General features: G+C 51.6%; 4 protein-coding genes across 4 annotated transcripts; 3 read left to right on the top strand and 1 right to left on the bottom strand.

The window, feature by feature from the left end:
* Window positions 1–717: 717 nt before the first annotated feature.
* On the top strand, window positions 718–3,693 carry Z519_07373 (uncharacterized protein; the record flags this gene model as incomplete). Its single annotated transcript, XM_016765108.1, has 1 exon — window positions 718–3,693. The coding sequence occupies one exon, from the start codon at window positions 718–720 to the stop codon at window positions 3,691–3,693; it is 2,976 nt and encodes a 991-aa protein (XP_016619058.1).
* A 1,118-nt stretch (window positions 3,694–4,811) lies between these two features.
* On the top strand, window positions 4,812–8,018 carry Z519_07372 (uncharacterized protein; the record flags this gene model as incomplete). The annotated part of the gene is made up of 2 exons (XM_016765107.1): window positions 4,812–5,196; window positions 5,248–8,018. 2 exons carry the CDS (start codon window positions 4,812–4,814, stop codon window positions 8,016–8,018), a joined length of 3,156 nt encoding a protein of 1,051 aa, XP_016619057.1.
* A 1,158-nt stretch (window positions 8,019–9,176) lies between these two features.
* Z519_07371 (uncharacterized protein) lies at window positions 9,177–9,578 on the top strand (the record flags this gene model as incomplete). The annotated part of the gene is made up of 1 exon (XM_016765106.1): window positions 9,177–9,578. One exon carries the CDS (start codon window positions 9,177–9,179, stop codon window positions 9,576–9,578), a length of 402 nt encoding a protein of 133 aa, XP_016619056.1.
* A 233-nt stretch (window positions 9,579–9,811) lies between these two features.
* Window positions 9,812–12,088, bottom strand: Z519_07370 (uncharacterized protein; the record flags this gene model as incomplete). The annotated part of the gene is made up of 2 exons (XM_016765105.1): window positions 9,812–11,372; window positions 11,433–12,088. The coding sequence occupies 2 exons, from the start codon at window positions 12,086–12,088 to the stop codon at window positions 9,812–9,814; spliced, it is 2,217 nt and encodes a 738-aa protein (XP_016619055.1).
* Window positions 12,089–13,525: the final 1,437 nt, after the last annotated feature.

Here is a 13,525-nt window from a genome sequence, read left to right as displayed (position 1 = left end):
GGCTTGCCACAGGCCGCATGCCGCAACATGATTCGCCACCCTCCTCACTTCAACCGATCTGCAGTCACAGTTGTCACAAACAAGTGACACGCCTCTCTTATCTTGGAAGAGAAATAGACATTTAATATGGCGAGCAACGCTCATATGTTGCTGGACCCCAAATCCTTGAAGAAGATGCCTAAGACATCAGGTAAATCTGAATGCCCAAGACCCATTAAATCCTTATTTTCAGATTATATCTTGCCCCAGACGCTCTGTATCCAAAATCAAGTCTTACTGCTCAACTCACACAAACGGGATTCTCAAATTCCCGCCTAATGCCTCTTGTCGCTCTTGGGCTTGGGCTGAACAGTGGTCTGAGTGGACTTCCATCAAGTTGGCAGGCGTAATGGCAGGCGTAAAGACTCAAACAACATCGAGAACAAAGTTCCTTGGACAAGTGACAAGCTGACACTCTTTTATTCAGGAACGACAGGGAAACACATGTCCTTCGCTGATCAATCCCACACCGCAAGGTCAGAGTCTCCTCGAAAACCGGGCTCTACCACATCACGCTCATCATCTCCTTCGCTATCATCTAACAGTCTCTCAAAGCTGCCTCATGATTTTAACCGCAGGGCCCTTCTCGACCCCCGGGCATTGAATCGATCTCTAAAATCTACGACATCTGCTTCAACTTCAAGAGATTGCACTTCACCCAAAGGAGAAGTCGGTCACATGGATGGTGTCAAAAAATCCATGCTCGAAAGCATTTATGGGGTCGAGGAGCGGACCAGTAACCCCCGTAAAAAGGTGAAACTGAGCGCCGAAGACCAGCGCGAGCAAAAACCAAAGATGGGCAAGTCCTCTTATCGTCATGGCAATGGAATTGTTGGTGAATATATGCGACCAGATCCCAACCAAGCAGCCGAGGTAACCAAGAACAGCCTGGTTGATCTCACCCATGATGAAGAAGATGGGGATGATGATGTCCAAATCATATCCTCTCGGTCGCTCGATGATCAAGAGGTATGCTATGGCCACATCGCAACAACCGCACAAGCGCACCTCCTCCCGAAGCCCAAAACGACTGCAAGTTCCTTCCACCAGGAACGAGAATGGCCGGTCATGAAGTGTACCCTCATCCGCAAACCGTCAAAGGACATGGTGATTGACGTGCAAGATCCGGTGGGTACAACCTTCGCAAAAGTCAATCCTGACTTCGCCGCGGCGCTTGCACCGGCCATGGATGGACTGAAGGGGTTTCGTACGCAGGCGAAATTGATCAATCGACGCAAAAAACCAAATGAGTGGCCCCACCAGCCTTGCTCTGAACAGCTTAAGATGATTGTTAACCTCTACGGCCGACGTGGAGATGTCAGTAGGGTTGGTAGGCACTTTGGCCAACACAACTTCTGGTTCCGCCCACCAATGGCTTCGGAACCAGGTATCCCAATCGTCAATCCCCATGGACATAAAAAACCACTTTTCCCAGCCCCGCGTGCTACGGGCCAGGTGAGAACGCTGTCCGACACACGCACTCTTGAGGAAGCCACAGACGCAGTCTCGAAGCTCTTTGACTCTTTCGCCAATGCAAGTCGGCCTCTAGTTGAAACCAGTCCGCCACCGTCCATCATTACAACACCTCTACTTAGTCACCAGAAGCAGGCTCTCACATTTCTTCTGCGCCAAGAGCAGCCACGCACTTTTGGCAGTGATGAAGCAGAGAATTCTTCACTCTGGCGGCGGAAGCAACGGAAGAATGGGGACGTCGCTTATCACGAAGTCGTCACAGGTCTTTCTGTCAAAGATGAGCCCGAGCAAGTCCTTGGTGGTCTCCTTGCAGATGTTATGGGTCTCGGAAAGACACTGGAAGCCCTCTCCCTCATCGCAAGCACATTGGGGAAGGCTGAACTGTTTGCAAATGAGCAGCCAGTGCGCGACGATCAGGACATGCAGCACATATTGTCCAACAGCAAGGCGACACTGATAGTCTGTCCGACGAGCACAGTGAAAAACTGGGAGGATCAGATCGCACAGCATGTCCAGCCTGGAACTATGAATTACTACGTTTACCATGGCCCAACTCGGGAAAAGAACCCATTCAAGTTGCTGAAATACGATATGATCATCACGACATATGGGGTGGTGGCTTCTGAATTCTCCAAGACTGCTGCAACCATGAACCCCTTGAGACAGGTAAAATGGTTCAGAATAGTGCTTGACGAAGCGCATACGATCAGAGAACAAAAAGCTCTCCAGTCACAGGCCTGCTACAGTCTTGAGGCCCAACGCCGCTGGTGCTTGACTGGAACGCCTATTCAAAATCGATTGGACGACCTGGGGTCTCTGACGAGATTCCTCCGCATGTATCCTTATGATACGTCAGGCCGATTTAGTCAGTACATTCGAGGACCGGCGCAAGCAGGCGATCCGGCTTTTTTGAAGGCATTGCGTGTCTTCGTGGATTCATTCACGCTCCGTCGACTTCGAGACCGAATCGATCTGCCGGAGAGAAAAGACTATGTGGCCAAATTGACCTTTTCAGACGAAGAAAGACGACTGCATGACTTCTTCAAAGGAGTTGCTCATGTCCAAATTGAACAGCTCAGCCGTACAAAAGAGAAGAACAGTGGTGTCCAACATCATGTGCTTCGCGGCATCATGACCTTACGGCTCATTTGCGCCCACGGTCGAGAGTTGCTCAAGGAGAAAGATTTAAAGCTGCTGAAAGGGATTAGCGCCGCTGATGCTATTGACGTCGACGAAGATGCTCCACTCCCAACCATATCGAGAAAAGCAGCTTATGAGGCATTGAATTTGAGGACCGAGGCTGAGCTGGATGTGTGCAGGAACTGTGAACGTAGCATCACCAAGGAAGTTGTGAAGGCCGAAACAGATGACGAGGAACAGGCGCTTCGATGCTTTATCCTCCCATGCTTTGACCTCGTTTGTGCCGACTGTTTCAATCCGGCAAAGCCGTCCTTCGACCGCATGATGGACAAGGAAGCCATTACTTGTCCATTCTGTTCCGCCCAAATTACTGCCCAGTATGTTGGATTTAGTGGATCCACAGCGCAAGACATCCTCGTGGCGCCAGACGATACTATCGCGCAACAAGAAGAAGATGAATGCGTGCAGACTTATACAGGGCCTCATACTAAGACGAGGGCACTGTTGGCAGATATTGAGCAAATGAACCAAGAGAGCGAAGCGTTGGAGGCTGCTGGGGAAGTCCCTCTGAAATGTGTCGTCTTTTCCGAATTTACGTCGCACCTGGATCTCATCGAGAGGGCATTGACCGATCATGGCCACTCTTTCGTGCGCATTGATGGCACAATGTCCCTCAACAGCCGCAAGAAGTCGCTGGATGCGCTCGCGTCGGATAACACCATCAGAATTCTCCTGGCGTCGATCAAGGCTGCCGGGCAAGGGCTGAATCTGACGGCTGCGTCGCGAGCGTTCATCATGGAGCCGATGTGGAACCCTGCAGCCGAAGCGCAAGCAGTGGATCGAATTTATCGCATCGGGCAGAAGCGCCCCGTCCTCGTCAAACGGTATCAAATCGAAAATAGCATAGAAGGCAAGATTGTGGAATTGCAGAGACGAAAACAGCAGTTGGCCGACGTGTCAGTAAATCAAAATTACAAGCAGTTGAGCAAGCAAGAGGTGCGCGAACAGCATATGAAGGAGATTCTGGCGCTGTTTAAATGATGAGAGGTATTGCAGCCTGCATCTTGGAGGAGTTGGAAGCACAACCGAGTTGCATACGGATACTTGTACCACAATCTGATTCCTGGGATTGCAATCCATTGGAAATAAAAAGGGAGACTGGCGAGATACCACGAGGCTCGGGTATTCAAATTGGCGTAGATATGCAATTCGCCTGGCTGGGATCTGGTACGAACGGAGAAAGCTGCTTTTAGGTTCAATTACCCAGCTAGCAAGCGTGCGAGGGATGTGTGATTTGCAGCAGAAAGCAGAAAGCCATGATTAGTGATGACAGATCTTGATAAATCACCTTGCAGGCTGTGTCCGCTACCTACAAGTAGCTCGGTAGCTACCTTGCACATGGGAGAAGGAACCGGTCCTAAGTACAGGGTACGAAGTATTTACCCAGCTCGCCAGGTCAACCCAGGCGCCTGGGGGCAGGAGTTAACTTCGAGATACAAGGTACCTAGGCAACTCACCATGTATGAGGCAAGTAGCACCGGCAGCCTTGTCGTTACCTGGCGTGGGGCTCTACTTGATAGGCGAGGTTTGTTGGTGTTTGGGGCGTGGGAACTGGGGCCGGAAACCTGTTCAGTGTTAAGCCCACCTACGAGCCGAGTGGCTGGGTTAGTGAGTGCCCAGAGATTTTGGGCACAGCCTATCGGCGCTGATCAAAGCCTCACTAGCCGCAGTTCAATGGGGGCCTTTTGGCGCCGCTGACGACTGTTCCTGCCCAGATTCCTGCATAGGTTCTGCAAGCTCTACGTAGCTAGTGGGATGGCAACGGCGACCAACACCGCCCGCTGCCAATTCCCATCAAGAATTCGATTTCGCCGATCGTCATCCCCCTGCGACTTGGGGAATTTTTCTGTCTTTCCGATCTTCTCACGAAGTTCTACCTCTGTCGCTCATTTTTCCTTCCATACAGGACGTTCATGCAGCTGGAGACCTCTCCGTCCATCCGTATCCCTACTTCATCTCTACCTCATCCCGAGCTCATCCTCCTCTTCATTCAATTCCCCGGTTTCACACAGCCAGAACGTGCACCCTGCTGCATGTGCTGATCTGCGTTGACCTGTCCCAAGTATCCCACAGCCGGAATTGCCCTCCGTTGACGCGATATGGTTGTTGTTGACCACCATGAGTACTTGTGTGAGGAAGAGAAGCGGCTGAAAGAGGACCGCGAGCGTCAGAAATACTGGAAGAAATGGGGTCCCTATGTTGCTGAACGTCAGTGGGCAACTGTGCGTGAAGACTACTCGGACAATGGTGACGCATGGAGTCATTTCTCTCATGACCAATCCCGGTCTAGAGCCTACCGCTGGGGGGAAGATGGCATTGCTGGAGTGTCCGATACTCATGGACTTCAGAACGTGGCCTTTGCGTTTTGGAACGAGAAGGACGACTTCTTGAAGGAGAGGCTCTTCGGTCTAAGCAATCCTCAGGGAAACCATGGGGAAAGCATCAAGGAGGCACACTTCCATTTAGACAATGTTCCAACGCATTGTAAGTTGGGGAACTGCAAACTCGAGAAACATTAAGCTGACATCTCTCCAGCGTATATGAAATATCTCTACAAGCTTCCCCAGAGACGGTTCCCCTACGAACAACTGATCCAGGAAAATGCAAAACGTGGCAAGCATGAGCGCGAATTCAACATCATCGACTCGGACGCCTTCAAGCACAATCGTTACTTTGACATCTTCATCGAGACAGCGAAAGAGACAGATGAACCTGAAGAGCTGCTATTTCGAGTCACGGCCTATAACCGTGGCCCGGAGCCAGCTCCGTTGCATATCATCCCTCATATGTGGTTCAGAAACACTTGGTCTTGGGGCCATGAGCCTGAAAAGCTCAAACCCAACATCCGCATGGTGGGACCGATGACCGCACAATCCAAACACTACAAGCTTGGCCATCGCTTCTTCCAACTATCTCCATCACCAGGCTGTGGTCCGAATGCTGACGATGTTCATCCACAACTCATGTTCACGGAAAATGACACCAACCTTCAAAAGCTTTATGGGGTCAAGAACAAACAACCGTACGTCAAGGACGCTTTCCATCGGTGGATTGTCGATGAAGAGAAGGGTGCCATCAATCCTCGCTGCTCTGGCACCAAATGCGCTGCTTGGTACGACTTTGGCCAAGGCGACGGGGTCCCTCCAGGAGAGTGCGCTGTTGTCAGATTCCGCCTGTCTCGGAAGTACGACGGCTACCTTAACGAGGAGCTTTTGGACGACATCATCGAGCAAAGACGGCAGGAAGCCGACGAGTTCTACTACAGAATCAGCCCTCTTCCCATGGCCGAAGATTTGAGGAATATCCAGCGCCAGGCCCTTGCTGGCATGCTCTGGTGCAAACAGCATTATTACTTCATATGGGATCAGTGGGCTAACGGTGACCCTAACATGCCCCCTCCGCCGGAAAACCGCAAGAATGTCCGGAATCTGCATTGGAAGCATATGTATCTGGATGACATTCTCTCAATGCCGGATTCCTGGGAGTATCCGTTCTTCGCAGCGTGGGACTCGGCTTTCCACTGTATCCCACTTGCCATGATTGACCCAGAATTTGCGAAGAAGCAGCTTGATCTGTTCACTCGTGAATGGTACATGCACCCCAACGGACAGCTCCCGGCCTACGAGTGGAATTTCGGCGATGTCAATCCCCCAGTGCACGCATGGTCCGTCTTCCGGACATTCAAGATTGAACGAAAAATGTACGGAAGACAGGATCTAGATTTCCTCGAACGCGTTTTCCAGAAGTTGCTCCTCAACTTTACCTGGTGGGTTAACCGCAAGGACCACGAGGGCAAAAATGTGTTCGAAGGCGGCTTTCTGGGTCTGGATAACATTGGTTTGTTCAACCGTTCCGAGCCGCTACCTACCGGTGGAGTGCTCGAGCAAGCTGACAGCACAGGGTGGATGGCATTTTACTGCCTCTGCATGCTGAACATCGCACTGGAATTGGCCAAGCATAGGCGGATATACGAGGACATTGCCTCAAAGTTCTTCGAGCACTTTCTCTTGATCGCGGATGCGATGAGCTTCCGTGCTGGTGGTAAAGAAAAGAGCTTGTGGAACGAGGAGGACGGATTTTACTACGACGCCATCTCTTGGGGCGGACCATGGACTCAGCAAATGCGCGTACGGTCTCTCGTCGGTCTCATCCCACTGTACGCAGTCCTGACATTGGAGCCGGAGCTAATCAACAAGTTTCCCAACTTCAAAAGGCGCATGGATTGGTTTATCGAAAATCGCCACGACGTTGCGGAACGAAACATTGCCTCCATGCGAAAAAGAGGGAAAGATGAGCGGCTCCTTCTGTCTCTAGTCAGCAAGGAGCGGCTAGAGAAGATCTTGAAGAGGATGCTCGACGAAACAGAGTTCCTGTCGGAGCACGGTATCCGCAGCTTGTCCAAGTACCACGAAGACCATCCTGTCAGCATGGACGTCAACGGCCAACAATTCAAAGTTGGCTACGTGCCCGGCGACTCTGACTCAGGCCTCTTCGGCGGCAACTCAAACTGGCGCGGCCCGATCTGGATTGCCGTGAATTTCCTCCTGGTAGAGTCCCTTCTCCGGTACTATATGTTCTATGGCACCTCTCTCCAGATTGAGTGTCCCACTGGCTCTGGCGAATACATGCACCTTGGCCGCGTTGCCGAAGAGATTCAGCACCGACTTCAGCATCTCATGGTGCGGGACAGTGAAGGTCGCCGTGCCATAAACGCAAGCAATGATACCCTCGACTTCGACCCACATTGGAAAGACTACCTATGGTTCTTTGAGTTCTTCGACGGGGACACCGGACGTGGTCTCGGCGCGAGCCACCAATGCGGCTGGACCGGGCTGATGGCAAAAATGATCCACGACACGGGGATCAACTGTCGTCTACCGCAGACTCCGCGTACACCCTCCACCGCCGCAGCGCATTACTTCGACGACATTCTTTCAAGAGGACTTAGCGGGAAAGGCACCGTCGTTGGTACTCCTGGTCCTATGCGACGTTCCTCAACTTCGCGCTCGATTGGCAACCGCGGCTCATTTGTCTCCACCGTTACCAACGGCGACCACTCCAGCAGAGGCAACGCGACTCCCGCCGTTATCCACGACGTGGATACTCCCAAATTTTATTTTGAAGCGGCTGAAACCACAGCGACAGATTCAGATGCGTGGGGACAAGAAGATAAACTGGAGAAAGAACGCAGAAGGAGCATCGCAGATAGTCATTACGACAGGTATGTCAGCGAGCAACTGACCAAGATCAAGACGGATGAGAGCGCCGCAGTGTACGAGGATGAGTTTGAGGCGCAGCTGGATTAGACGTGGTAAGACCCCTGGTCTCCTCCCCGAACATGGAGGTGGGAAGGAATACGGTATTGTTAAAGATCACCAAGCATTGCGCTGTAGAGGAGACGCCCAGAGAATGAACTTTGGCGTCAGAGCGTCAGAGCGTCAGAGCGTCAGAGCGTCAGAGCATCATTCGACCATCATTCAAGCATCACTAGAGCATCATTTGAGCAAGTCTTTAAACATTAATACACAAATGTGAGGTACCCAATATCGCTTTTCTACCTGAACTTGTACCTTCTCTAGCGAGATTTATACAGCCATCTTCAAGTCTACATGACCTTGGACGCAACTGATTGGATTCCTGTCTTTCAGCTCTACCTTCTATTTTCTCCGTGTTCCGCCTTACACAAGCTAAACAAAAGGGGCCCAACACAAGAACTCAGCCTTGTGCGGCGTCGGTGGAGGGATGTATACCTAAGTTGAACCAATCAAATTACACATCGGTCCAGAACCCTATATCTCCGCCCTCATGGGTGGTAACGGAGTCAGCGCCCTGTTACAGGTACCCCAGCTCGTTGCATATAACCAGTCTTTGATAGACCCTCCATTTGCTATTTTATTGAACCAGCACCGTGGGCAAAATCCACGTATGGATGCATCTCAGTCCACCACGTGGGACGGGCCAAAGGAGACGTCTTGTACTACTGATATCTGCCGCCCAGCCTAGTCTGGTCACTGAGGGGTGGCCTTATCACCGTGGCATCCATGTCTCTTAACTCCATGCGCTGCAGATAACAAGAAACTCGCCTTTTGGGTGCAAGCAGCGAGCGTGCGGTGGCTCGACGGGTTGCCTTACTCGGCTTGCTGCCCGTCCTATTGGCGCGCGAGTGCATACAGGGAGTTTTTCCACGCCGAATCGCTTGGGTGTAAGTGTGTATGGATATACCAGCTAGGACTCACCTAGGTAGAGTTGTACTTGTAACTCAACACATATAAATGCCGACTTGGTGCGTCCCAACTCTCGGCCTGGCGACGTATTGGAGTGGGAGATTTCGGACAACAAACGACAACAATATCCAAACCGCCCACCAACCCACTGACTTACCTCTTACGTACCTATTGAGGTACACAACACAACATATCAGATTTCCTCGCTCTGTCCCTCTCGGCTCAGCACCGCCCATCGTCATGGATTCCGTCTCCTCCTTGTCGATCCCTCCCTTACAATACCTCGTCGCGTACTTGGTCCCAGTCATGTTTCTGGGAGTTTTCGTCAGCGCCTTCGTCAGCCCGCACGCGCTCTCAGTCTCGGCGAGTTTTCCGCCCCCAACCGACCAGACCTCCCTCACCTTTTTTCACCTCTTCGCTATACGGCAGCTCTGCCTGGGTCTTACTCTGCTCATCCTCGAGGCATGTAACGAGTGGCGCGCGGTGGTGATTGTGTTGGCCTGCATTGGTGTCAATGGCATTTGTGACTTTTCACTTTCGGCCGCTTCGGGCGCGGGATGGTGGTCGTCCTTTAAGACCCATGGCATCCCCACTGTGGTTGCCTATTGGACCGTCTGGAAGTTGTGGCAGGAACATTGGTGAAGCTTGTCGAATGACCGCCCCTTCGTGCAGACTCCCTTGTGGTAATGGACAGTGTCATCCTTCATCCAAAGAATCTCAGGGGTCTGCTCCCGCCTTGAACAAAATCCGCCTTGAACAACCATTTACCCGAGATGAGTCCATTTGGAGTAGGTAGAGGCTTGTGCACAAACGGATAGGACACTTTGTTCGTGTCTCATCTATTGTCAGATCGCCCCGAAACTCGTGCTGTGCCTTCAACTTGAGCGGTTTGGTTGTCTTCTGCTGCCCCTGCCAGCCAAAGAGCCAGCATATGCTGCTGTCGCTGTTCCCTGTGGTCCTTCTTCGGGCAACCAGCTCGCGCCGACGGGATGAACGAGAGGCTGGCCACCGACTCTCTGAGACACTTGGATGGTAGAATTGTCATCAAACACGTCACTTTGCATCGATATCTTCTCGAAGACACAGTTTCCAGGATCAGAATCTACCAGAATGACTCGACTGTCGTCATCATGCTGGCCATCATTATAGTACTCGGCAAAGAGACTTTCAATTCCGGTGCCGCCTCCCTTGGAGCCAGATGCACGCTGCACGGATGCCGGTTCCAGCAAAGCAGCCACCAACCCGGCGATGCTTAGCCGTGCTTGAATATTGCGTGTCTTCCTAGGCTGACTAGCTAAAGCCATGCCAGCCAGTAGCATGCTAAGTACGGCATATAGCAGATTCAGAATGATTAAAGCAAAGAAGGGGGCTTTCGGAAGACGGGTGACCAGTCGACTTTGTCTCGTTTGCTCTGCAGTGTTTAATCTCCCATCTGTGATTCCGGCAATCATGCTCACTGCAGTCTTGCTGAATTGTTGGGCGAAGAAATCTGCGAATGCTTGAGATGTGTTGACCTGTTGAGCCCCGCTGAAGAAAGCGGATTCAAGGGCGTTCTGGGCAAGCGGTCGGCCTTGGAGAAGAGTCCAGCCCGCATTATTGGACAGGGTATCGTTCGCTCTGGTGTAATTCCCATCCACCACATTACCGTCGACGGACGTGTACTCAAGTTCATAGATGGTAGAAGTACATGCGAAAATGAAGGCATAATTGTATTGGTCGGTATCCTCGATGGCTTCTGGATCCTTGGATAGTGCGTCCGAAGTGGCCACTCGAGCACCAACTGCAAAGTAGAATGGGTTTGGGGTCGCCATCTGCCCATCAACAGTCCCGATTGGGTCCGAAAATTCTTGTTGCCTGAACATCTGCAGGAAGAAGCCAATGTTGCTCTTCGTCCCGTCCGAACTGCCGTTTCCCGACATGAAACTGGAGCCGGTGTTGTTATTCATGTCTCCGTAGAGATTTGAGCTGCAGTTGTATGTCATCCCCAGAGTTAACTGGACTTGGCCCAGGGCACAACCGTTTTCAAGGTTGCACCATTGGATCTGTTGAAGATGACAGGCTTTGCTGGCTGGAGCACATGTAGTACTCATTGCGTAAGTTCGGGCTCGGAAATCGAGACTCGAGTTTCGTTGCGCTGAAGTGAGGTAAGCGAAATGTTTGTTCTTCACGGTACTAGTCAAGACGGCGTTGACGGAGGAAAGGTTCATTGAGGTGCGAGTCGCCTCTGAAGCACTGTCGAAGTGAATGGACCCCGGCAGTTGCAAGCCGCCTATGCACTGGTTGATATCTCCCGCTGTCCAAGTTTGGTTGTAACAAAGGGGTATGAGGCCACGGCCGTAACTCGAGACAGGCGTGAGAGCTGGTGGTGACATTATGTCAAAGTCCACTGTAGACGTAGTGACATGGAGCCAGGTGTCAACCGCGAGGATAGCGATACTATTCGCACAAATTAGCTCATGCGACTCTTACCTGAAGGGAGTTGTGACGTGGTGTTACCTCAAAACAGTTGCTGCCAAAAGACTTGCAACGACCATCCACAGGAGCCTGGTCTGCTTGCTTCGTCTTTTCCAGAAACAATACTGAAACCATGACCATAAAGGTCCATACCCCCCTCCGAGGAGACCTATAATCAACTTGAACTGATAGACTGTAGGAAGAGACTCGGTCTGTCCCAAGTTCGACCTTCTGATGTAGTCCTTTGCGAGAGGATAAGAGATCAGGGCCATGACAAACGTCGAGGTGAGCGATGTGACAGTGCTTGTCCAGGACGAAACCGTGATCAACCGTGTGGCACTATAATCAACGAAATATGCCGAGTTGTCTCCCAGGGACGCAACTCCTAGCAAGTTTTCGGAAGACTCGGGACCGTTGGAAACCTCGTAAGCATATACGAGGCCGATAAAGATAGCTGTCAACACAAGCATCGGCAGATTGAGGCACGTAAGAGCCCAAGTTATATCGAGAACTGCTCCGTCGATTCCTTGGGCAGGTGCGTCGGTAGTTCGAGCTTTTGCGGGCTGAGCCCGTGAATAACGACCGCCTTTCAATTCTCTAACATCTTCCTTAGATCGACCCTCTTGATCTGGGGTTTCCATCACGGTGTTGCCGTCGTCGCTGTGTTGTAGCAGCGGCGCAGAGATTTGAAAGGCCATCTTGGGACGAGATTCTTCTAACGACGAGGCTGCCACTCCCTCACCACTAGATGAGTCCTCGGTCATCATAGAATAGGACTCGGATAGCTTTGCAGATGTGAACTTCACGACCGTTGGTTTGGTCTGGTTCACTGGCATGTGGAGATGTCGAGGCTCTTATGTACTTAGAGCTGGGATTTCAGGTGCCAGGGTATAAATCGCTAACATCCTGTGGTTAGGCTGAATCTGTAACTAGATGCCTGGTTTAGTTAGCCGCTAGCAATGGCTATTTCGACAAATCCATAAGGGATTGTGCCTCATTCGGCTCTGGAAGTGTTTCACCTATGGCTCTGGTGGCTGTGCTTGGTCTCTGTCCCGGCGACGGGTGATTCGTTACACCCGCTGGGAGGCAGTGTACGAGACACCTAGTCGGGTGGTCAGGACCGAGGATACTCTGTCCAGGCACCACAGGTGTATCAGGCCCTAGCTAACTGACGATCAGGCAACCCGACCTCGAGGGGGCCAAATCTGCTTGGCCACCAACTGGTCGCACCTGGGGCAGTCCTCAACTGTTTGGCAAGCTCCTGATTCTCCCGGTGGCAAGTTTTGTGCACTGGTTTATGTTCTCCGTGGGAGGCCCACAGGGCCCTGATAAGACTCTGCCTTTCTCAAATCGTTAGTCGATATATGGAATTGATCCGTTGACACAGGACGGGAAGAACCAGTTTTCGAATTCCTCTAGACGGGGACTTTATCCGTCTGCCTTTGAGGTTGACATGTTCATATAAGTCACAGGTTCGTCAGTCAAGAAGACTTTCTTCCTAAAATCGTGCCAAAAGAATGGGAGAGTAGGAGCTCAGGACCAGGCGTCTTCAACTGCCACCAGCGTCGTCACAAATATCTCGGTTGCTGGTCACCTTTCATGCTTTGAGTCTGTCTCTTTTTTTTGCCAACTGCGGTTTGCAATGACAGACATGGGCACGTCGAAGGTTGATGGTGTGAGACCGTCTCTTGGGCTCATCGACCTTTTTGATTCGTCTGATTGTGATCATCCCAGAAAAAAAAAATTCACCGACGCAGCGAACAGGAGCGTAGGCGTTGAACAAACCGAAGAATCTGGGGAGGCAACCTTGGGCGATTGACATATTGCAATTAGCCCAGAGCATTCACCGAGTCACAAAGGAAGGCTTGCGTACCGATGAAGGCGCCCGGTGTCGGGGTGCTCCCTGCGTACATGTAGTTAGACACAGATGGCAATACTCCTGTCTGTTCCGTAATGCGAGGGAAATAGAAGCTGAAAGTGATTCCAATGTGGCCAGGACGAAAGAACTGGATTGGTTGGTTATATACACGACCGCCCCCTGCCGCTTGTCTAGTGTCTCTCTCGCTTCCCACCTTTCGCAAGATGCTGATTTTGTGGCCCAAATGTGCCTTCCTCACCAGTCAAGCCCTCGGCCT

The sequence above is a fragment of the Cladophialophora bantiana genome, assembly GCF_000835475.1.
Source record: "Cladophialophora bantiana CBS 173.52 unplaced genomic scaffold supercont1.10, whole genome shotgun sequence".
Taxonomy (NCBI): Eukaryota; Fungi; Ascomycota; class Eurotiomycetes; order Chaetothyriales; family Herpotrichiellaceae; genus Cladophialophora; species Cladophialophora bantiana.
Note: the sequence above shows the minus strand (reverse complement) of the source record. Positions and strands in the feature narration are given on the sequence as shown.